Source organism: Metarhizium brunneum, chromosome 1 (assembly GCF_013426205.1).
Source record: "Metarhizium brunneum chromosome 1, complete sequence".
Classification (NCBI taxonomy): domain Eukaryota; kingdom Fungi; phylum Ascomycota; class Sordariomycetes; order Hypocreales; family Clavicipitaceae; genus Metarhizium; species Metarhizium brunneum.
In genome coordinates, this window is record NC_089422.1 from 1,756,160 (window position 1) to 1,777,043 (window position 20,884).

Consider the following 20,884-nt stretch of genomic DNA (forward strand, 5'->3'; position numbering starts at 1 on the left):
CAAACATTAAAGTTGGCCGGTGGCTGAGCTGGCTTCTTCTCTCGTGGGCACCCAAGCAAGTATGTAGTAATGGTGGCACATCTCCACAAACCCAATGCCATGTCTCGCTGGCCCTGGCATCTTGAATACTAACCCTGCTGAAATGAACTGTCAGTTTTTTGCGACGCTGCCAAATTGCGGTGATGCCACTGCCGACCAACTTCGCACTCACCCAACCTGCATTAGTCAGTTTTTTAAAATGGTGCCGTTACACATGGGCAAGGTTTTGGACCCAGCCTGTCTTGACATGCCCCTGTCGTGTGGCTAGCCGAGTTCTGTGCGTTGACATGAGCTCGCTTTGGCACCCGGGGAAGCTGGGGATAGCTGCGGGATCTTCATCTGAAGCCGCAACTTCGCTCGTTGAACAAGGCGTGCAACGACAATGGATCCCCAGCCGCATTTCGAGTTTGACGTCCAGACGGAGCAAGAGACGTGATGCTGTTCCACACCTCGTACTCCGTACAGCACACTGGTCCCCTCCGAAGACATTCCAGATACGCAGTAAAATTAGTCCCAAACAGAAACAAAACCAGTCTCGACCACTGATCGTACACGTCAAATTCTGGTCAATTCTCGGCCCCATTTCGATATTGGACCCCCGCCCATCCGAGGCTACATTCTAAGTCATCAGCTGGGATCGCACCGGCGAAATGGTGGCGCAAGCCAGGGTCGGTTCAGGTGCGCCGCCGACTGGTTAAAGTCTTCAAGGCTCCAGAGGGTGGCGAGAAAGGCGCTGACCACTTCCATGGTGAACGGTTGAACGGCAAACGGATACTCCGCAGATAGAGCTCAAAGAGCAAACCAGAGTCAAGTGGGAAAGCATGGGTAACACAAGCAGCCAAAGCTGTGGCCGGCGGGTATCCGTGTGTTTTATTAATTGACCAACTCTACCAACATACCGGCAACGACTGCTACTAATGCTTCCCATCTCACATCATATGTGTCTCGCTTTTGTGCATCATTGATTCCGGTGCAGACTCTTCGCCACATGCCTGGTTGACGGGGGCTTTGCGGCGGCCAAGCTGCGAGGCTTTCTTGTCCCTTTAATTATCCCCCTTGGGCATCCTTTTGCTTCCAACCGCCCAGCATCTCGAGCATGCTTGTTCTGCCAGACCGTGGTGGAAACTTGGCAGACGAAACGACAGCTTCTGCTACCAACGAGGAATACCGACTGCATAATCGCCGTACGCCGTATAGCTCACCAACAACAAACCGCCAAACTACTGTATACAAGTCGACGGAAACCAACTTTCACCGCTAAGCCCAAGTATGCAACTTCTCCTCGTGTCATGGGTTATTCAGGCAACCCGGGAACTGGTCCCGTAGACCATGGTGATGCGATTTATGCCATAGTGGCATTTGTGGCACTGGCCCTTTATAATGCCATTGAGCTCAACGTCATCGTCTTTTCCTCGTTTCGACGATTCAGGGGTCTTTACTTCTGGAGCTTTCTGGCCGCCACTAATGGTATTATACCACACTCGATCGGTTTCCTCGTGAAAAATGTCATCGGGTCGCACAATTATGGCATATACATTACCCTCGTCGCCATCGGCTGGGTACCAATGGTTACCGGTCAATCATTGGTCCTTTACTCTCGACTTCATTTAATATTCTGGAACCAACTCTATCTTCGGCTGGTCCTTGGCATGATTATCGTCAATGCCTTTATCCTCCATACACCCATTATTATTCTGATGTACGGGTCAAACAGGTCGCCCAATAACTCGTGGGTGCATCCCTACCTCATTTACGAAAAGATCCAAGTCACCGTGTTCTTCCTACAAGAACTCATAATATCGGCGATATATATCAAATGTTGCTTTTCATTTTTCGATGTTCAAGACAGCTTATATGGGGACGGGGTGCGCAGGATGCGCCGCCACTTGTTGTGGGTCAATATTCTCGTTATTCTTCTTGATATCCCCATTCTGTGTCTGGAGTACGCGGATTACTACGACATGCAAACGGCATACAAGGCATTCGTGTATAGCGTCAAGTTGAAGTTGGAGTTTAGGATATTGAATAGGTTGGTGGAAATGACAAACGAGAGGAACAGCGTGGATCCGTTCCGGGATAGCTCGAGCTTGCAGATTGAGCATGTATCCTCGGCGTCTACGGCGTGTCAATCCCGAGGTGGCAATGTATGATGATGTATGACTATCTAAGCATGTTAGAGCAGTGTTTGTGTGTTCGACTAGGGTGTGAGCGTGAGCACCAGCAACACATGCCATCCACCGAGTTCATTGACAGTCGATCTTGTCCGCATTTGTGCCAATGTTTTAAATTATGATGGGAGATTTATTGTGACAAGAACTATATGAAACGTGACACTGGCTTCACATATCTTTAGAGGGTTTGTAAAGCCGCACGCTTATTAGCATACAACATTGCAAGTCTAGTTATGTTACAGGAGGACCACATTGATTAGCCACCCTTTGTGTGTTTCAAAGGCTTTTTTGCATAGCACGAGATTCTCTATTTAAAATTGAACCGACTATATTGCGTCTGGCTCCATTGACACATCTTATTTCCTGCGGCTAGCGTGGCGGCTAGTATCGATTCATTGCGGGAACTTGCCGAAACACCATTTTGCCACTATCCCAACATGGCTACCCTACTACTTACCTTGGTCTAGCTCTTCAATGTTGCTAACCCAGATTTCCAAAGAAGCATCTGATATGTATAGCTTGTTTCTAATTCTTTCCGGGAAGACGAAGATACAAATGCAATATGAGCATGGCTTCATCAGAGAAATATTTGAGTTTAAGAGCGGTATGGATTGAGTATTGTGCATTTCCTCTCATATTTTGCGGTCCAATAGGAACATACCAGCCTTTTTATTCATATCCTAACCATGGCTCGGACACATCTCCTTGTCTTTCTCACAAGTATTCCACGCCATCTCATCGCCCTTCTCTCAAGCACATGAAAGATGTAATACCCGGACTGAGGTTCTTGTCCGCCACGATGGAACTGAAACGAACAGAATAGCTATTACAATCTATAGCATTGCAGCAGAGGCAAACAGCCATGATGCGAAGCTAAGAAACCCGCGCCCATCCTTCAAACAAAGTGCACTCGCGCGCCAAACCAGGTTCCTGCACATACAAAGTTCTGTGCCAACGTTCAAACCTAGATGGCCAGAACAACCGCACCCAAAGCACCGAGGATGACGGCCCCCTTTCTGCCCGCACCAGAGGTGACGACGGGAGGCCCAGTGGCACCGGCAGTACCGTTGGCCGAAGGCGCGGTGCCCGTCAGAGTGCCTACAGCAGTGGAAGAAGCAGACGGCGCGCTGACAGGCTCGGCCCCAGACGTATCTGTAGTCTCAGAAAGGGTCGATGCCGGAGTCGAGGTTGGCCGCGCAGGCAGGGTAGCCGTCCTGGTGCTTGGCGGAGGAAGAACGCTCAAGGCCTGCGTTCTTGGCGATGAAGCCAGGCTGTCATGGATGAGAGTTGAACGCGCAACTGCCGTACTTGAACGGGGGCGGGGGGTTGTGAATGAGACAAGTCGACAACGATGAAAAGTTGCGGAACCATGAGTCCAAAATGACACCATTCATGAAAACTAGACAAATGGATATTTCACTAGGCTACTGCTGAGTTTGCCCGCCCATTCAGCCAAGGTTCGAAAAAAGCCGGGCGTATAAGACGCAAATTACCCAGTGTTCGGGATATACAACAAGGTCTCCATGTACGCAAATAGTAATACAGACTTTGTGGAGCGATAGTCGGGTGGCTTACATGTTATCCCTGACAGCATAACGGCTTACGACGTCGCTGTGTATAACTAGGGCTTGAGTTGGTGCGCCTACTTGGCCATTGTAATTTTTCTCATGAGCAAGTTTGGGGGCCGTCATGAGCTAGATACCTACCAATCCGAGTACAAGACGATCTATCGAAGCCTGCGAAGGACCTACAGTGTCACAAGAAACAAACAAGACATTTATACAAAACTGAAAGGGTTGCAGGTGTTTGGTACTGGTTCAAGAAGTGTACTGCCCACAAACCAGCACAATCTCATAGACTATAATCACCATGAGCCATGGCAGAACCAACCCTAAACATGGTGATTTATTCCACCAATGAAGCAATCAATGGACCGTATCCGGAGTGTGTCTTCTCACGTCACCATCCAAAGACCAGAACCCCCTCGAGCCCAAGAAGGCGGGCGGCCACTAAGAAGGCGATCTAGTCAAGCAGCACCGACACAGGCGGTTACATGTATAAGCCGCAGACGACATGAGGTGTATCAGGGAGCTGTCAAGTTGTCCCGACGCAGATACTAGGTTACAAAGGGCACGAGCGATGCAAATCCACGTTGCACTGCATCGCCATCCATGGTCAACCCCGGTCTCGAGCGGCATTGACGAGAGTGAACCGGGGATACCCAATCCTTTGGATCTTGCTCGAGTTTCATCTCCCAGAAGACATCTCACCTTCGACAAGCGGCTGGTCGCAACGCCGAACACCGCCAATATACCCCCGGCACGCCAAGCAAACGAGTCAAGATGGCTCTCGGCACACAGAAGCAGAGCCCTAGGCATCGCATAATCCTTGGACTCATGGCATTTGGCCCGAAGCCAGAATTCGGCGCACGGATAACCCAGCTTGGCGCGTTCAACGAGAACTGCGCCGAAAAGGTCCTAGCATCAGTAGAGACCAGTCTCGCGGAGCTGGACACCGATTCTGTCGATGTGAGGGCATGTACAACATCATCACGCGCAACATCGACACCGAGGTCTCCGCGGCCTGCCGCAGATACGGGCTCGGCATTGCCGCGTACAACGCCGTCGGCGGGGGTCTCTTCTCCGGCAACATCAGGCAGGGTGTCACGCCGGAAGACGGCCGACTATTGGTATGGAGATGTTGCGTTTACGTATGGCTCGATTCATGAGCTCTTGGGCCGGGTGCAAACTGATGAGCCGGAGAGTCGTCACCGCCGTCTTTTTATCCTTCAAGTCGGTCACGGTGCTCTTTCGAAAAATGTTTCTGTTTGCGTTGGAAGGGGGATTCTTGTTGTGGAATCAACGCGCGTCATATTTCACGATGTGTCCAGTGCTCCAAGATGCATATGTGCAAAGTTCTGCCGCCAGTTTAATCATCAGCAATGCCGGTTTGAACTCCGAATGTCTCTCGGCAGAAAACGCCCCTCTGGACTCAATGTCCAGGTTATCATCGTGAATAAAATAAACAGTCACGTCGCGTCCCTCAAAACTCCAACATGCACAACAAACCCATCCCTCCCCAAACCGCCCAACAACTCCCCCTTCACCCTCCAAACACGAAACCTGTCCATAAACGCACTCAACCACAGTCTAAAAACCTCGTCATTCCTCAACTGCTGCGCAACAACGCACACACACGCCGCCCCGTCCCCGCCGTCATCGACCTCCCTCCCCCTCAGGGCACACACATCCACGCACGTCTGCACAAACGGCCCCGCCAGCGCATAATTGTACACGCAGTCCGCCGCGAGCACCACATCAAACGAAGAACCCGGCGCCGCAAGCCCCGGCGTCACCTCGTCCTGCTCCCAGTCCAGCGGCCGAAAGTGCACATCCCCCCCCGCCTGCACGGATTTAGCCCCGGATCTCGACCTTCCCACGGGCGCCCGATTCGCAGACAAGTTCCGCTCCGCGAGTTTCCGCACATAGCCCTGGTCGGACAGCACGTAGCGCGCTATCCTCGGCGCCACGGCGAGCGCGTTGAGCGGCGAGATGCCGCATCCCAGCTCGAGGACGGTGGACGACGGCGCGAGGATGCCGCTCGTGAAGAGGGGGTTTGCCGGCGCCGACAGCCACTCGGCGAAGAGGGGCGCGACTTTCCAGAGCACTGCGAGTGGTATTAGTTGATTTGCCATCCGTGGGCGCGACGCGATGGCACGGCCAGGTCTGCGGCTCGGGGGACACGTACCGGCGCCCGTTGTGCCGCCGGCCCTCGTGGACCCCAGCACCGTTGGGCTCTGGTGGATAGTCAGATCTCTGTCGGCGAGAGTGATTTCGAGACTGGTGGCCTTGGGGTCGATGAAGCCCAGGTTCTGGGAGGGAATGGCATTCGAGTATAAGAGGAATGTCTCTGGGGAGGCGAGGCGGTGGGGGTTAGCTGAAGCCCGGGAGGGGGGACGACTGGAGACGAACCTTCGTCTGCGTCTTTGATTTCCTCCTCAAGGAAGGGGAGGAGGTCCTCGAAGGGCATCGTGGCATTTCTCAAGGCTTCCGCTGAGACATGTCGTCAGGTCGAGGTGATGATGGCCCGTGAGAATCTGAGGGGTCAGGTCGACGGTTAAATTCTCAGTCACGTCAAGCGCCCCACTGCTTCAGCTGCGCTGATTGATAAGAAAAGAAAGGCCCATACAGCTGGGATGAAGCTGTTAAAGGTTGGCAAAAAGATGCATGTGCCCCGGAATTTCACCAGTCATACATGCTTTCACTTGACTGCGAGTGCACAGTGAGACGTGCCGATTCACGCCCTTGGGTAATCGACAACACGTGTGGTCCTAGCGTAATTTCATAAAAAGACATGGCACTGTTGTTCATAATAATAAAAAGGAAATGATGAGAGGCATCTGACATCTTCTGTGCTTCCAATGCATCCATGCAATTGCGTATCCCGCGCTTTCCATACACCGTTTCGTTCCCGCTCTCGCCAACTACACCAACCCATCGTACAAGGACAAGGCTGACACAATCGTCTCATCGCGTTTGCTCCCCTCCTTGAATTCTTGCATATCCAAAGACCCGTTCTCGTCCTTGTCCATCATGCGGAAAATCTTGCGTACACGCTTCTCTGGGGTATCTTCGTCTTCGGGCAGTTTGACCATGGAGCCGACCTAAATGGTGTCAGAAACGCCTCTTTACGCCAGCAGCGTGCACTGTCCACATTACCATCTTGTAGATTGCCTCTACGATTTGTAGCATCTCGTCATAACTAATCTTGCCGTCGCCGTCTATGTCGTATAGCTGGAATGCCCAATCTAGTTTGTCTTCCATCTTTCCCCGGCTGGTAACACTCAAGGCACAGATGAACTCTTTAAAGTCAATGCTTCCAGACTTGTCGCTGTCGAAAACGTTGAAGACGTAGTCGGCAAACGAGGTGGGGTCGCCGAATGGGAAGAATTGCCGGTAAATCTTCTGGAACTCCTCCTTGCTCAGCATGCCCGAGGGGCAGTCCTTCAGGAAGCCTGAGCCTGGTATTAGTGATGGGTCTCAAGCTATCGAATCATGTCTCACGTCCGCAGGCAGACACGCCCATGGCTGTGCATAACGTGGCACGCAGCCGCGGCATCAAAGTCAAGGTCGCGGGGGAGGGGGAGGGGCAGTTCCGTCTGTACGCACCCTTGTACCACTGCTGAAGCTCCTTCTTGTCAAAGTGCGTCGAGTTCTGGAGCTCGGTGAGCTGCTCCTGCGAGAGCTTCGACTGCCTGTAGGCCGGAGGACATGGTTAGCTCGTGTGATGGGTCGAGTGCGTGTTGGGCGGCGGATGTTTCGGCAACAGATGGGCTGCCAAGACAGTTTCGGCATGAAAAAGGGTGCTAACGCTCCATGGCAAATAGAAACAGGCAATAGCCAGGAAGTAGCTGGAGATGGCTTACGATTTGCCCATAGTTCTCTAGATGTGCGTCGCGTTGTGTATGTGTTGTTTGTCGTCGCGATACAAGTGGCGGGGTCGAGGAGCGACTGGCGCCGGTGACTGCTGGCGCAACGGCAGACGGTGTATGCCGTTGTTCGGACGGAGCAAGCGACCCTCGGGGAGATGCGTCGAGATGTGTAGGCGCGAAGACTTGGCCGGGGCGAGGGCACGTTGGGCGTGAGGGAGGGAGAGAGAGCGTTGTCGGCTTAATCGGCGTGTTGGAATTCGGAAATCAGGGCGACGGCGCGGAGGAGGATGAATTGCGGTAGCGTTTGGGCGCGGGGAAGGGGGTATGAAGAGACGACGTCGTGTAGGGGATATGTGAGGACGCTCTTTGCATACAAATAGACAGTTGGAGAAGTGTAGAAAGTGATCAGCGATGTGTAGGAATGCCAAGGGCAGAGGTGAGTAAATCTACTAAGTACTTAGAGGCGAGGGCGTTAAGTGTCCATGTCGGAGAAGGGACTGGAAACATGCCTGGCCGCAGTGGACGAGGGAGGAGGCGGGCAGGGGCCATGCATTGCTGGTAGCGAGTCGCACAGCGAATTGACATTCAACGTCAGAACAAGGCACGAACAAGCACCTCGCCGGCGGGCGGCTCTAGAATGTCACGCGGCGAATCAATGGCGCTGCCCCGGCTGGAAGGGTGGGGACGGGGCCCGTGGGAGCTTGAGAGTCTGCAGACTGACTGACCTCTTTGACTTTTACTGTTGTTTCTCCAGTTCCTCAGATAAATACAAGCTGTATGCAGGTTGGCCCGGGCAGGGAGATGGATGGCCTCCCTTCACAAAGAGCTGCACAAGTGTTATGCGTCTGTGTCGTTGCGTTTCGCATCCTAGCACATGGATGTTTCAGCCTGTGAAACACGCCCGTGATGATAAATCTCCCACTGGACTTTGTGCGGCAAGCTAGCACAGCCGGCTTTGTATGACGGAACCAACCTACTGTAGTCGGTGAGAAGTGTCCAATTCAAGAGGCAGCCGAAGCCGATTCGACGACTAGGCCATCGCGATGACGCGGAACGTTCAACACAGACCGAGAACACAGGGCTTCCGCAGGCAGGACTCAGCTGAAGGAAGGCACGACTGCGCCAGGCGGCTCTTGCCTCGCCACCAGGCCGCCACTTGAAAGGTTCAATGTTTGATGGCCGTAACCGTGGGACCGTCATGCCTTTCAAGCTCGCGCGTGAGCCGCATCTGCGTCCATCAATCGATGTCGCCATCTGCATCTCCAACTTTGTCCACCTGCAACCAGACACATCCACCACATCCGCCCGTCACAACCCGGCTCTCCCTGTCGCCAGCATGTTCCTGTCTGCCGCACAGCAACGAGCCGCCCAAGATTACCGAACTCGACGCCGATCCGGCCGCAGATATCAAACCCCAAGATGACAAACCATCATTGGCCTCGATTTCCCCAGCCCATCTCCACCCTCAAGTCCAATCTGACGATGCGCATGTGCATCGAAGTCTTGCACAGCCCCCTCCATCGCGCTCAGCCCACTTGACCCTAAGCGAACATGGCCTCAGCTCAATCCGGTAGGTCCAGGAAACATGTCAGCGGAAAGGCTAAGTGCAGATCATATTAAAATACTCTGTCTTGTGCTAGTATTGTCTGCTCTTTTTCCATTTTAACTGCAAATCATTAGCAGTTGAGGCAGCGTGCCCTATCAAGGCAGCGTGTAGCCCTAGTCTCGCTCAAATCTTCAAATGATACAATTGACGCATCATTACACCGCCACAAACGACATCACAGCCATATTCCAAGCAAATGGCAGTTCCTTTGGCATCCTCGACAGATGACATTCCGCAGCCTCTACCACGACTGGTATTTCCTTTCCTCGACCACAAAAGTCTCATAACAACGCCTGCAAGCCACGGAATCGGCGGAAAATGCGCCCAGGCCCCTTCCATATACGTCATGTCGTGAAAGATAGTCACCAATGGCGCAAGCTCCGTCCACAGCGCCGTTCAACGCTTCTACAACCAAAGATCAGGTCAAAGATCCAAACCAAACCACCCAATCACACTTGTCCTCGTACTTGGCCAGACCAACAAACAGATCAATCTCATTATGCAAATAACTCTGAAAGCAGGCATAAACCCATCCATAATGCCCTGTAATTTCTCCAAGCAAGCACACCATCCAGATAGCTCTAGTACGTGACAAGGCCATCGTGAAACTCGGCATGTTCAGCCACGTTCCCGTTCACCAAGCCTGGCACACCCGTTTTGACCTCCTCGCCGTTGTGGTGGCCCTCCAGCATCAGCGCCCACTGGTACGCAAAGTTGGCAAAGTCGGCCTTGTCCCGAGCCGTACCATCGGCGGACACATTGACGGCTTGGTTGTAGACGGTATTGGCGCCGCGGGGGATGCAAGCTGGGTATTTGAAGCCGGTACCTCAACGAGAAATGAATTAGTTACATTTCCAATATGTTAGCTAAGTAGGCTAATTAAATGCTCGAAGCCTCCACAGCTGGCTGAGTCCCAAGCCATATCAGCCGCTACAACACGCACTCGTCCACGCGCTTCGGATCGCCTTGAATGCCGAACCCGCCAGTTTCATTCATTTGGCAACACGAACCGTTTCGCAAGCTCAAGACAGAATCAAAATCCAGCCAGCCAGCCGAGCCAAGCTGTTATGTTTGTCCTAATACTAAATTGGCTTTGCTCCAATAGTGCAATTGGACTTGACGGCTCGAGCCTGGTGAAATACCCGTCTGTGTGTGTTGACGACGAATTCACCTGGCGCCAGTGACCTCCGTCTACCAACATCAAAATTCCGTACTGTGACGAATCCACGCCCACGGCGGTAGGAACAGGCACCAAGAAATCTCAGCCGGCTCATACGTAAATACTCCATTCAGCGTAGCTAATGCAACAGTTAATGTGCGCCATACACATGCCCAGTCAGCCATCATGATATCTAACCCAGCCACCCACCAAGTACTCCCAGCCAAGAGAGGGCCAAACGAAAAACGAACCAAGTCCCGCCGTATATTACACCTCCAGCGTGAACGCCATGCCATCATCACGCTCCAACCAGAGACGAAACACAAAAACACTCGCACTTATCCAACCACGGCCTTCATGCTCAGGCTCTCCAAGAAGCCGCCCAGGCCCTCCTTCCTGACTTCCACGGCGCAGTGCTCAAAGCTGTCGATCCGCACCCGCGCGTTTGTCTCCGACACCACCTCCTGGAACGCGCTGCCAAATTTGTTAAGGCCGTAGCCCTTGTCGGGTTCTGCGTCGGCGTCATCATCATCCCCCGAGTCCTGGTCCAAACCAGAGTCGGAAGCCTCCGACTCTGTCTCCAACTCATCTTCCTCGTCGTCCTCTTGACCGGCGGCGCGTTTTGCCGCGCGCTTCTCTTCCCTGATCTTCTCCTTTGCCAGGCGTGCGGCCTCCTTTCTCTTGGCCTTGGCCTCCCTTTCCGCTCGTCGCCTTTTCGCTGCCTCGCGGTTGAGGAATGCCGTGTCTGGCCCGCCCCCTCCCCCCGTGCCAACTACAACGTAAACACTGCGCTTCTCGTTTAGACTAGCGACCACGAGGGGTGTTCCTCGTCCGCCGTGAGAAAGTTTTCCGTGGGCTTCTCGCTCCTGCTCTGCGAGCGCTTCTCCTATCCACAAGGATAGCTTCGTTAGAGCAGCCGGATGCGTGAACAGGGCCACGTCTGGGCCGTCCTTGACAACGCACATCCGGAATGCCCGCAGGTGTTTGATCTGTTTCTTGTTAATGAGCGAGGTTCCCGTTCGATATATGGCGCGGTGCAGGAATTGTGCTGTAGGAAGGCCGGCTTTGAGAGAATCGATGCTGTTGGCCGCACGTTAGCGAATGTCATAACCGATAGGGGCGGGCTGAGGGGGAACATACTCTTCCAATGCGTCGTAGGCTTCCCAGAACCGTCCAACCCATTCTTCCGCTTGGGCGGCAAATTCTACTTCGTCCTCTGCATCATGGGTAAGTTGGCTAGTTGGCATGGCGACTTCCGATGTTTGCACATGTTTACCAACTTCCAGCAGGGCACCAATGACAACGCCAACGTCTTGAGCGCTGAGCGTTGCTCTCCAGCCCCAGCTTCGTACAAATCCCCATCCGTCCTTGGCACCAGCCCGGTCCTTGTCGTCAGTATCTACCGCCGGTACCATCTCGTCTAGGTTATATAGGGAGCCGTATTTTAAGAGTTTCGCCCGCAGCTCGCGCTTCAGCATCATGTCCATGTGCGTGTAGCTCTGTTTACATTGTGCCAAGCTCACACCCATCTTGGCCAACAATTTGTGGAGTCGTTTGATTCCCGTCTCGCTCCAGGTTTTGAGACGAGAAAATAGATATGGCGAATGTAGCATACTGTCGTATAGACTCCAGTGGCGGATAAGAAGGAATCGAGGCTCAGGGGAAAGCCGGATACCAGTGTCTTCAGGATTTCTAGCTGTTGTTGGAATCACACCGGCGTTCTCTGGCGCGACCCGACCGTTGGTAACTTCGGGCGGGTTAAGACGTCTGACTTCGTCTCGGAGCAGTTGGCGTAATCTTGCTCCTCGAACACCCATCCAGCCCGACGGTCTGCTGCTGTCATTGGAGCGTATAGGTGCTGCGGTGCCAGCCGATGACCGGCCGTAAAGCTCCATAGATGTAACCCCAACAATCGTTAGCCAGAGGAGATCGTTGTCATCTCTACCCAACTCCGACGCCAACGAGTACATCATTGACGAAATAGGTTCTGCAAACGATGAGCCCATTCTATAATAGCTGTGAAGAATAGCCTCCTTTTCTTGGCGCAGTCGCAACAAGCGTCTTCGTAAAGCTCGTGCGGATGGCGGTGGAGGCTCTTGTGCGGCGGATGGCGGCTCAATGGCATCGCTCGATAGTCCGGCTTCGGGGCCTCGTAGGGAAACAAGCCCTCTATACGTAGGTCGGCGCGGTGAATCGGCTATTGGACTCGACTATCTTGTGTTAGTTCACGGTCAAGGTGGCGTGCTCAATTGTGCCCTACAGAGTTGCTTCGTCGCCGTTGATGTGGTCGGTCCTCGTCGTCAGTCGACTCATCTTCATACCCGTCGGACCAGCTCTTTCTTTTCTGTCCTGCACGTGGAAGTTCCGGGTCCAAGCTACCGTCATTATCATCGTCGTCGTCGTTGTCGTCGTCATCTGTGAGACCTACCGCCTCTTGGTCGTGATCAATATCTGGCATATCGACCAAGGCCAGGTACGCGTCGCGTTCCTTTTCCATCGCTTCTTCGATATCACCGTCATCAAATACCACAATGCCGCCTTTCCCAGATTTATATGCACGCTCAACTTGGCCGCCGGATATACCAACCGGAGTACGTGACTGGTAAGAACTCTGTGCCTCGGAAGTAGCCTCTAGCGGAAAGCCACCAAAGACGTTGCCCAGATTCCATGGGCGGCGGGCATCAATAACCCAAACCTCGACCCCGCTGTACGGCGCTTCCGCGCCATCTTGCTCCAGACCAAGAAGCGGGCCGAGGTCTACCATGCCTCCAACCCCCAAGCATACCACTACACCTCCGCTGCCACCCTGGCTTTCCATCATGGGCATGACGAGCTCCTTTCCGGCTTTTTCGAGGTCGCCGTAGCCAGCAACGGGTTGAATCTTGTGCGGTATGTAATCATGTTTGAGCAGTCGGGTCAGGATGCGGCAACCGCAGAGAGCATCAGGTTCGAGGGCTACGAGAATGAGGACTGGCGGTGACGTTGGGTGGCGAGTGGTTTGCAGGTGCGTGTAGAGCTTCGATATTAGCGACCGTGGCAGATACATGGCTGCAGAGTCTACACAGAGGTCGGGATCCGTGCGCTTGCGAAGGCATGAAGCATGGGAAGAGGCCCCGGAGCTGCTGTAGCGATGAAAATGGCAGTTCGGCTGGGTTGACGCGACTCGTATGGATGCGCGTTAAGTGCTGCTGCTTAACGGGCGCTGCAACGGCTTTAATCGCTGTCGATATTGGATCTAAAATGTGTATGAGGGGGTGAAGTGCCGAGAAGAGGTCATGCCAGCCGCTCAATCGCGCGTTTGGGGTGCAGGAACGAGGTTGTCGACGTCAGTAGAAAATGGACAGCCAATCGACACAATGAAAGTGTTTATGGAACGCGATGGTGAACGCGCCTGCTACTTCAGCACGCGACTAGGCGTTAGTGGCGGGAGAGGCGGGGCCGACCCGAACGGGCAAGGATGTAGTTAGTATGTGGGGCGAGGGGGTACAGTGGTGGGAGACAGGAAGCAGGCAAGCTGGTAAGAGCAAGAAACCAAGAAGCAGGCAAGCGCGACTGAGGAAGGAAGCCACCGCCGCCGCCGCCGTCACAACATGGAAGCGCAAACTCGTCCAGCAACCATGTCTCAGCCACCGAGGTCTATTATACGGAGCAAGCAGCCTTTGAAGTTGTCAAAGCCTCGGTGCATCTGTTCTACTACTTGGCGCCATGCTCCCGTTCAAGCCACTGCGCCCTCAGCCACCATGGAGATGTTGCCATCGGCGTGAATGCAATGACGTTTCGTTGACATGTGGCACTTTGTTTCTAGACACTCTCGTACCGGGAGCCCGCACTCGCCAAGAGACGTTGGATGCATATCGACTCTCCTTTGCTCAGTTGCCCAGTGCGTCTCTGGCGTTGCGGCTTTAGAGACTGCGATGCTGCTGGCCCTGTGGCGGTCGCTTCTTTTGCCCCTTGACCGAGAAAAGATTGTGACTAAAGTCTTAACCCTCAATCTGCGCATGGTTTGAGCACAAGTACGCAACTGACTCAACCTGAAGCTTGACATGTTTAGGCCAGGCGGGCATGTTATTGCACTGCAATTTGAGCATATACGGCGTGCAAGAATCATGGCATTAACAGACAACGACGTCGGCCCTGAAGCTGAAACATTTTTTTGAAATCAGCCTGCACCAACAGAGTTGTTCCAGGCCAAGGTACTTTTAATGCAACAGCCAGCCTCTCAGCCCGCTCATGACGTGAATAGAACCAGACGATCAACGCGGGATGGCCATTGGGCAGCAGATCAAAAGCATGCGGGAGCGATTCGTAATTCCACGTCTCTGTGTTTTCGCATCTCAAGCATGTTTCCTCGGCCGGACATATTGCCCATCTTGACACGGCATAGAACAACAATAGTTCCCTGCAAAGCCGTTGGCCATGTAACGGCGTCTGTCCCCAGCCAAGACATTGATTCAGTCCCGCATTTAGAACACATTGAACACTTTTAGCCCACAAGGGACGGCCCAGCTCATCCGTTGAAGGAACTTGCCGCGCATGACCCGCGGAGCAGAAATACGGAACGCGGCCGAATGCCGTGATATTTTTGGAAGACGAGAGCGCAGAGAGTAATGTCTGTCGCACAACGCCAAACACCAAGGCTTGACATCACGCTCGGCCGAGCGAGTGGCCTTGGTAGGTTGATCAAAAGAGACCTGTCGAATTCAGCTACCAGAAACGGTACAGCAGTACGCGGTGTCATGTTCACACGTCTTATCAGCATCATCCGCGAGAAGTCGTTTCGGGTCCACCTGTCAGTTTCAACAAGTGAGCAAGCAATCAACTCGCGCACCAGATGGCACAAGCTGCATGCCGTATGCAGTTGAAAAGTTGAAAAGTGACTGGGAAGCGGCCAACGAGCGCGGTCGGCCGGCGTCGTCTGCTCGAGGCATTGGCTCGTCCGATGCCATGTCGTCGTCGCAATATTTCATCATGGACGAATGCCCATCACGACGACCGACTCCCCAGGGAAGCCAAGCGAAAATAGTTGTCGTCTTGTCTCAGGCTGCTGCACAGTTGCACTGCGTGGCTGCATGTTGACTCGGCTCTCGGATGCTCATTCCTGTCTCTCCTGATCCACAGTCATCCCGGCTAGATGGAGACAACTTCAATTTGCTCAGCCATGTCTTACTGTGTAACTCGATGATGGCACTATCCGACAGCGACCAACTTAATATAGTTCCCAGACATGACCTCTGGCGCAATTCTGGTCTTTTTTTAGCATCCGCCATACCCATGGCTGCATTCACCATGCGCAAATCCCCAGGGCCTTGACAGGCCGGGCTTGGATTTCGGCGTGCTCCTCTTCATTGCACCCTCGTCGTCCAGGCCGTCTTCCGGAATTGGGCCCGGAACCCCTGTTCACAATCAACTCTCACTTCCCTCTACAATTTCCATTCCCCACATTGTCCCAGATTGCTGGGACCAACATCATCCCATGCTATCTCTCAGGCCCTCTCCTGCTGGTGGTTGACCAGAGTCCACTTGACGCTGTCTGGAGTCTGCCTTCTCAAGTTTATACCATCAAGCTCGCAAACATCATAATAACCCCGTGCGGCCTCGCCGTCAGCCATTGTGACTCCCCCCTGACTGGTCACAAGTGACTGTCTGTACTTTTGCTGAACTCTTACTGGTGATGACGCTACCGAGTTCCGTGAACAATCATTCTCCGACTCGGCTTTTGGTTCGGGCAATATATCTTCAGACATGAGTCGGCCGCATTCTCTTGACGACATTACGTCTGACTATGACGAATCATTTGGTGTTTCCGAGTTTACATCCATACACACTGCCCATCTCATACACTCATACGAACATGGGAGGTAAGAGACATGTCACATGTACGGTTCATCGCATACCTGAGCAAATCTTCTAACAATGACCCAAGACGATACCAAGGCTTGGTGCAGAACCGCTACGGTATGCCCAACGATGAGGCGGAGCAGATGAGAGAGGGCATCAAGCACAAGCTCTACACAGATTACATCCTAGACGGAAAACAGTTTTTGGCACCGGTACCCGATAATCCCCAAAAAATTGTCGATTTGGGGACCGGCGCCGGCTACTGGGCATTAGACGGTATGTACACGCCGCCGCGCTCCCTCCCACCCCGTCGCGTATGGCACCATGCTAACCAGGCACCACGTATCAGTCGCAGAGAAGTTCCCCAGCGCCCGCGTCATCGGCACCGACCTCTCCCCCATCCAACCGCAATGGGCCCCTCCAAACACCGAGTTCCGCGTCGAGGATCTAGACGACGAGCACCGCCCCTGGTCCAGCATCTACGCCGGCGCAGACGCCATCCACACCAGGGCGCTCCTCCCCACGCTCCGAAACCCAAAGCTGGTGCTGCGAAGAGCATTTGAGTACGCCAAGTGGCCCGTCTGCTCGCCGTCCTGCCATCAGGCCCCGCTAACGTGGTTTCGCAGAAATCTCAAGCCAGGCGGGTGGGTGGAGTGCCACGAGATCGTCAGCTGCGTCTTTTCGGAGGACGGCGCCGTGGACCGCGGGCACCCGCTACACAAGATGTACGACCTGATCAACGGGTCCTTCTCCCAGGTGTACGGGTGGAACCTCCAGATCGCGGCGCAGATACCCGACGTGCTCCGCGAGATCGGCTTCGTCGGCGTCGCGCAGCGCCAGAACAAGATACCCCTGGGGCGGTGGCACCACGACGCCAAGATGCGCGAGATGGGCATCTTCAACCAGATCATACACTCGGAGTGGCTGCCGAGCATGCTCCTGAAGCACGAGGCCATGGGGATATCGGCCGACGAGGCGGAGAGTGTCGGGCAGGAGATCCTGGACGCCTTCAACGATCCCAGTGTCCGGTCGTACAACGTCTGGCTGGACTGTTGGGCGCAGAAGCCTCTGCCGGGGTAGATGGCGATTGGGGATCAAGCACAGGGGTCAACGTGTATTGGGACAGAGTCGGAATTGCACACACGGCACACTCACACACACACACACACACACGCATACTTGTGTTTTTGAGGCGTTGATTGTTTTCCAGACTGATAAAGTCGGCTTGAAACATTGGACGGCGCGGCAAACTAAACTAGGGCGGAGTAATCATTAATGTAATAACGAACACCATAATGTTACATGTATAACCGAGTTGCATTCATAAGTGGTTCTATGCGTATACACAATGGAGAGCTGAGAAGCGATGTCATGTACGCCAAGATGGCTAGTTTCATCTTCCCCATGTCGATGCAGGCAGTGCATGCACCACACCCTCGGTACTCCTCGCCCACTGCAGCCAAACTCCACGCTCCCATCAGATCAGATCAGATCAGTCAATACATCCCCCCCGGCCCGGGTCCGCCCAAGCCGCCCATCCGCCCGATGCCCGGCCCCGGCGCAAACGGCCCAAAGTCATCAAAGCCCTGGAACCCGTCGCCAAACGACATGCCCATGCCCGGCTGGAAATTATTCACCAGATAACTCCAATCCATGTCCGACGCATCATGCACGCCGTCCCCGATGCCGATGCTGCTCGCGGCACTGCTTCCCAGCGGCGGCCCCACGCTAGGCGGCGTCATCATGTCGACACCGGCGTCCGGCGACGCGCGGCGAGGCAAGTCGTACGGCTGCTGGTGAACGTGCGGCTCCGGCCGGTTCTCCAGCTTCGCCCTGCGCCGGGCGTCGGCCCTCTCGCGGAGGACCGCGATGAACGCCGGCACGGCGGGGGCCTCGTCGCCGCCCGCCACGCAGGCCTCGGCGTGGGCGTCCCACGCCTTGATGAAGTGCCGCCCAAAGGCGGCGTGCATGGGGCTGTGCAGGTTGTTCATGAGGCCGCGCAGCGCGTGGTTGGCGGCAATGGCCCCCCAGGCGCGCTCGACCACGGCGCCGGAGCAGCGCCGGCGGAGCTCCTGGATGAGAAACATGTACGCCGGGAAGGGGAAGTGGTGCGCCGTGAACCACTTGAACGGCTTGAGGGCGTCGGAGGAGTGGACGGCATTGTCGTACTCGACCATTTGCACCGACAGCAGGAACAGGTTGTCGCGCTCCGCCTCGTTGAGCGGCTCGTCGGTGCCGTACATGCGCATGAGGTAGTTGATGACGCGCATCTTGGAGAGCGCCTGCCTGGTCATGGTGAGCGTGAAGAAGTGCAGGGGGATTTTGGGGTCGCAGTGCTGGAGGTATGTGCCCTCCATGTGCGCGCAGAAGCCCTCGAGCGTGTACGAGGCCGAGTCCTGGCCCGCGATGCGGATCGTCGGCGCCGACGGGGGCTGCCGGGGGCCCGATGAGGGGGACGGGCTGGGCTTGTCCGGGTTGACCTTGGCGCTGTCGCGGTCCGAGTTGCTCACGACGGCCATGGCGAGCTCCAGCCGCGTCAGCGCGAAGAGCATCTCTGTCGGGCCGTTGTGCGGCGAGGGCAGCTCCTTGCCGTCGACGTGGAGGTCCGAGTCGTTGACGTTGAGGGGGAGCTTGCAGTCGCCGCCGCTGGAGAGGCCGGTGATTGTCGAGCCCGTCATCTCGCCTATGCGGCGGTCGTAGCTGACAATGGTCCACCACAGCCGGCGCCGCTGCTCGACTTCGAAGGGCGGGAGGCCGTAGCCGGCCGGGTCGCGGTGAAGGCCCATTCTTTGGGCTATGCGGACGGCTATGCCAATGAGACAAAAGACTTGGCGAGGGTCGACGAACCATCGGACGGCGAACTGCATCCGTCAGTATTCCAAGCCTGCGGACAAGGCGACATGCTGTGGAAGAAAAAAAGACTAGGCCGGGCTGGCACGTACCAGGTATAACACATATGCCTGAAGGGAAAGAAAGTCATTGTATCTCATGAGCCCGGCGTTGAGCAATGCCTGCTGCAAGCCTTCGAAGAACTGCGCCAGCACCTCTTTCTTGGGGCGGTTCAGCATCTTCTCTACCTCCGCGTCGTCCAGCGAGGTGATGGCCATGCAGTAGATGCCAAACATGAGGGCCTCGAGGTTTTTCGGCGCGCTCTCCAGGTTGGAAGATGCCTGGATGATTTGGCTCTGGATGCTGGGGGCGTGTGTGATTTTGAGAAGGGGGTTGACATTGTCAATATAGAGCTGCCACAGCTGGAAGATGTGAATGGTGGACGGGTGGTAGTGCGTGGTGGACTGCTGGCGGCCAGAAAAGACAAAAGGGAAGCCGTCGTTGTTGGAGAACATTTTGTCAAAGGCGCGGTGGATGGTGGATTCGTCGGCTTCATCGTCGGAGGAGTCGTGGAGGAGTTGTTCACTCGCCCGAAACTTGGACTGTTAGTCTGTCGTAGTTCTCAGTTATGCTCGGGGGAGGGGGCATGCTCCTTACTTCTCTGTGAAGGGAGAATATCGACCGCCCTGGCCTATCCACCGGCTGATTAGCACATGTCCTCGCATACTCGGTGTGCCGAGACACGTCACGAACTTGTCAATGTGTGAAGTCGCGGAAGGCGATGAGCTCGCCGGCGGACTCGTCTTCAACTCCTCAAAGTCATTCTCCAGGTCCTCGAGGTCCTCGAGATGCGGACCGTCAGCCCTGATGCTGTGCCCAATGGCATCAAACTTGACGCCATGCTCTGCCAGCAAAGCCTCGTACTTCTTCAGTCTGTCCACCAGATCCTTCTCGTGCAGCCGCTTCTTCCGGCGCCTGGGCGGCTGCGGAGGAACCACCCTGCACTCCACCCCGGCCTTGACACAGTTGGCACACGGCTTGCTCTTGTCGCAGCGTACTTTGCGCTGCTGACAGAGCACGCAGCTCGTCCCTCGGGTGAGTTTGACGATGGACGGGTCAGCGTGCTGCGGGAGATGATGCTGTGATTCCTGCTGGGCCTCGAGTGCCGGGTCAGGGCCAGCAGACCCGGGCCCTGGCCCAGATCTGGTCTGCTCAAACGACATGGTATGGACTTTATGCATTGTCCCGGTCCCCGGCGACCTGGGCGGCAACGGAAGCCGCGTGACGGAGAGAGTGCGTCGTGGCAAACCGTTGAGCCAAGCAATGAGGCTGAACCAGGTCTACGGCGAGTACGGGGTGGTGGAGCCGACAAACACCACCTTGCGGCCTTGATTCAAGACACGGCTAATAGGGGTAAGCGAATGGCCGGCCAAAGAATGGGACAATGGCAGCAGGACAAGGTCGTAGGGCTGAGATCGGGTTGCTCTGCAAGGCTCGGCCACGGAGGGGGTCCAGGTGTCTCCGACGCGGCAGCCACAAGGAATGGAGTCGTATGCGACAAGAAGGATAGTCGATGTGGAGAAGGCGAGCTGCGTGGCAGGTGTTCAGTGAAAGGAATACAAGCTCGGAAGGGTCTTTTGTGAAACTCGTATGCCGAGCATCGAATATCGACTGGAACGTCTGGGCTGTAAGTCAACTGAACGGGTCGACTCCTGACGCCGCCTCACCAACGGAGGAAAAAAAAGAAAGGGGGGGAAAAAATCTCCATACCTCAGGCTGCGTTTTCATCTGATCGTGGCAGGCAGTCTACG

The 20,884-nt window shown here is 54.9% G+C and overlaps 7 protein-coding genes across 7 annotated transcripts; 2 read left to right on the forward strand and 5 right to left on the reverse strand.

The window, feature by feature from the left end:
- Positions 1-1,328: 1,328 nt before the first annotated feature.
- On the forward strand, positions 1,329-2,189 carry G6M90_00g005410 (uncharacterized protein; the record flags this gene model as incomplete). Its single annotated transcript, XM_014686702.1, has 1 exon — positions 1,329-2,189. The coding sequence occupies one exon, from the start codon at positions 1,329-1,331 to the stop codon at positions 2,187-2,189; it is 861 nt and encodes a 286-aa protein (XP_014542188.1).
- A 985-nt stretch (positions 2,190-3,174) lies between these two features.
- On the reverse strand, positions 3,175-6,239 carry rib2 (Diaminohydroxyphosphoribosylamino-pyrimidine deaminase; the record flags this gene model as incomplete). Its single annotated transcript, XM_066129590.1, has 4 exons — positions 3,175-3,481; positions 5,468-5,876; positions 5,958-6,119; positions 6,182-6,239. The coding sequence occupies 4 exons, from the start codon at positions 6,237-6,239 to the stop codon at positions 3,175-3,177; spliced, it is 936 nt and encodes a 311-aa protein (XP_065985962.1).
- A 454-nt stretch (positions 6,240-6,693) lies between these two features.
- Positions 6,694-7,646, reverse strand: ncs1 (Calcium-binding protein; the record flags this gene model as incomplete). Its single annotated transcript, XM_066129591.1, has 4 exons — positions 6,694-6,873; positions 6,929-7,224; positions 7,379-7,464; positions 7,636-7,646. 4 exons carry the CDS (start codon positions 7,644-7,646, stop codon positions 6,694-6,696), a joined length of 573 nt encoding a protein of 190 aa, XP_065985893.1.
- A 2,182-nt stretch (positions 7,647-9,828) lies between these two features.
- On the reverse strand, positions 9,829-10,239 carry G6M90_00g005440 (uncharacterized protein; the record flags this gene model as incomplete). Its single annotated transcript, XM_066129592.1, has 2 exons — positions 9,829-10,073; positions 10,191-10,239. 2 exons carry the CDS (start codon positions 10,237-10,239, stop codon positions 9,829-9,831), a joined length of 294 nt encoding a protein of 97 aa, XP_065985994.1.
- A 505-nt stretch (positions 10,240-10,744) lies between these two features.
- Positions 10,745-13,452, reverse strand: sna41 (Cell division control protein 45; the record flags this gene model as incomplete). The annotated part of the gene is made up of 3 exons (XM_014686705.1): positions 10,745-11,486; positions 11,547-12,616; positions 12,667-13,452. 3 exons carry the CDS (start codon positions 13,450-13,452, stop codon positions 10,745-10,747), a joined length of 2,598 nt encoding a protein of 865 aa, XP_014542191.1.
- A 2,696-nt stretch (positions 13,453-16,148) lies between these two features.
- laeA_0 (Secondary metabolism regulator) lies at positions 16,149-17,324 on the forward strand (the record flags this gene model as incomplete). The annotated part of the gene is made up of 4 exons (XM_014686706.1): positions 16,149-16,264; positions 16,330-16,520; positions 16,594-16,807; positions 16,871-17,324. 4 exons carry the CDS (start codon positions 16,149-16,151, stop codon positions 17,322-17,324), a joined length of 975 nt encoding a protein of 324 aa, XP_014542192.1.
- A 416-nt stretch (positions 17,325-17,740) lies between these two features.
- On the reverse strand, positions 17,741-20,296 carry aurR2_0 (Aurofusarin cluster transcription factor; the record flags this gene model as incomplete). The annotated part of the gene is made up of 4 exons (XM_066129593.1): positions 17,741-19,105; positions 19,187-19,669; positions 19,731-19,764; positions 19,827-20,296. The coding sequence occupies 4 exons, from the start codon at positions 20,294-20,296 to the stop codon at positions 17,741-17,743; spliced, it is 2,352 nt and encodes a 783-aa protein (XP_065985603.1).
- Between the last annotated feature and the right edge of the window lie 588 nt (positions 20,297-20,884).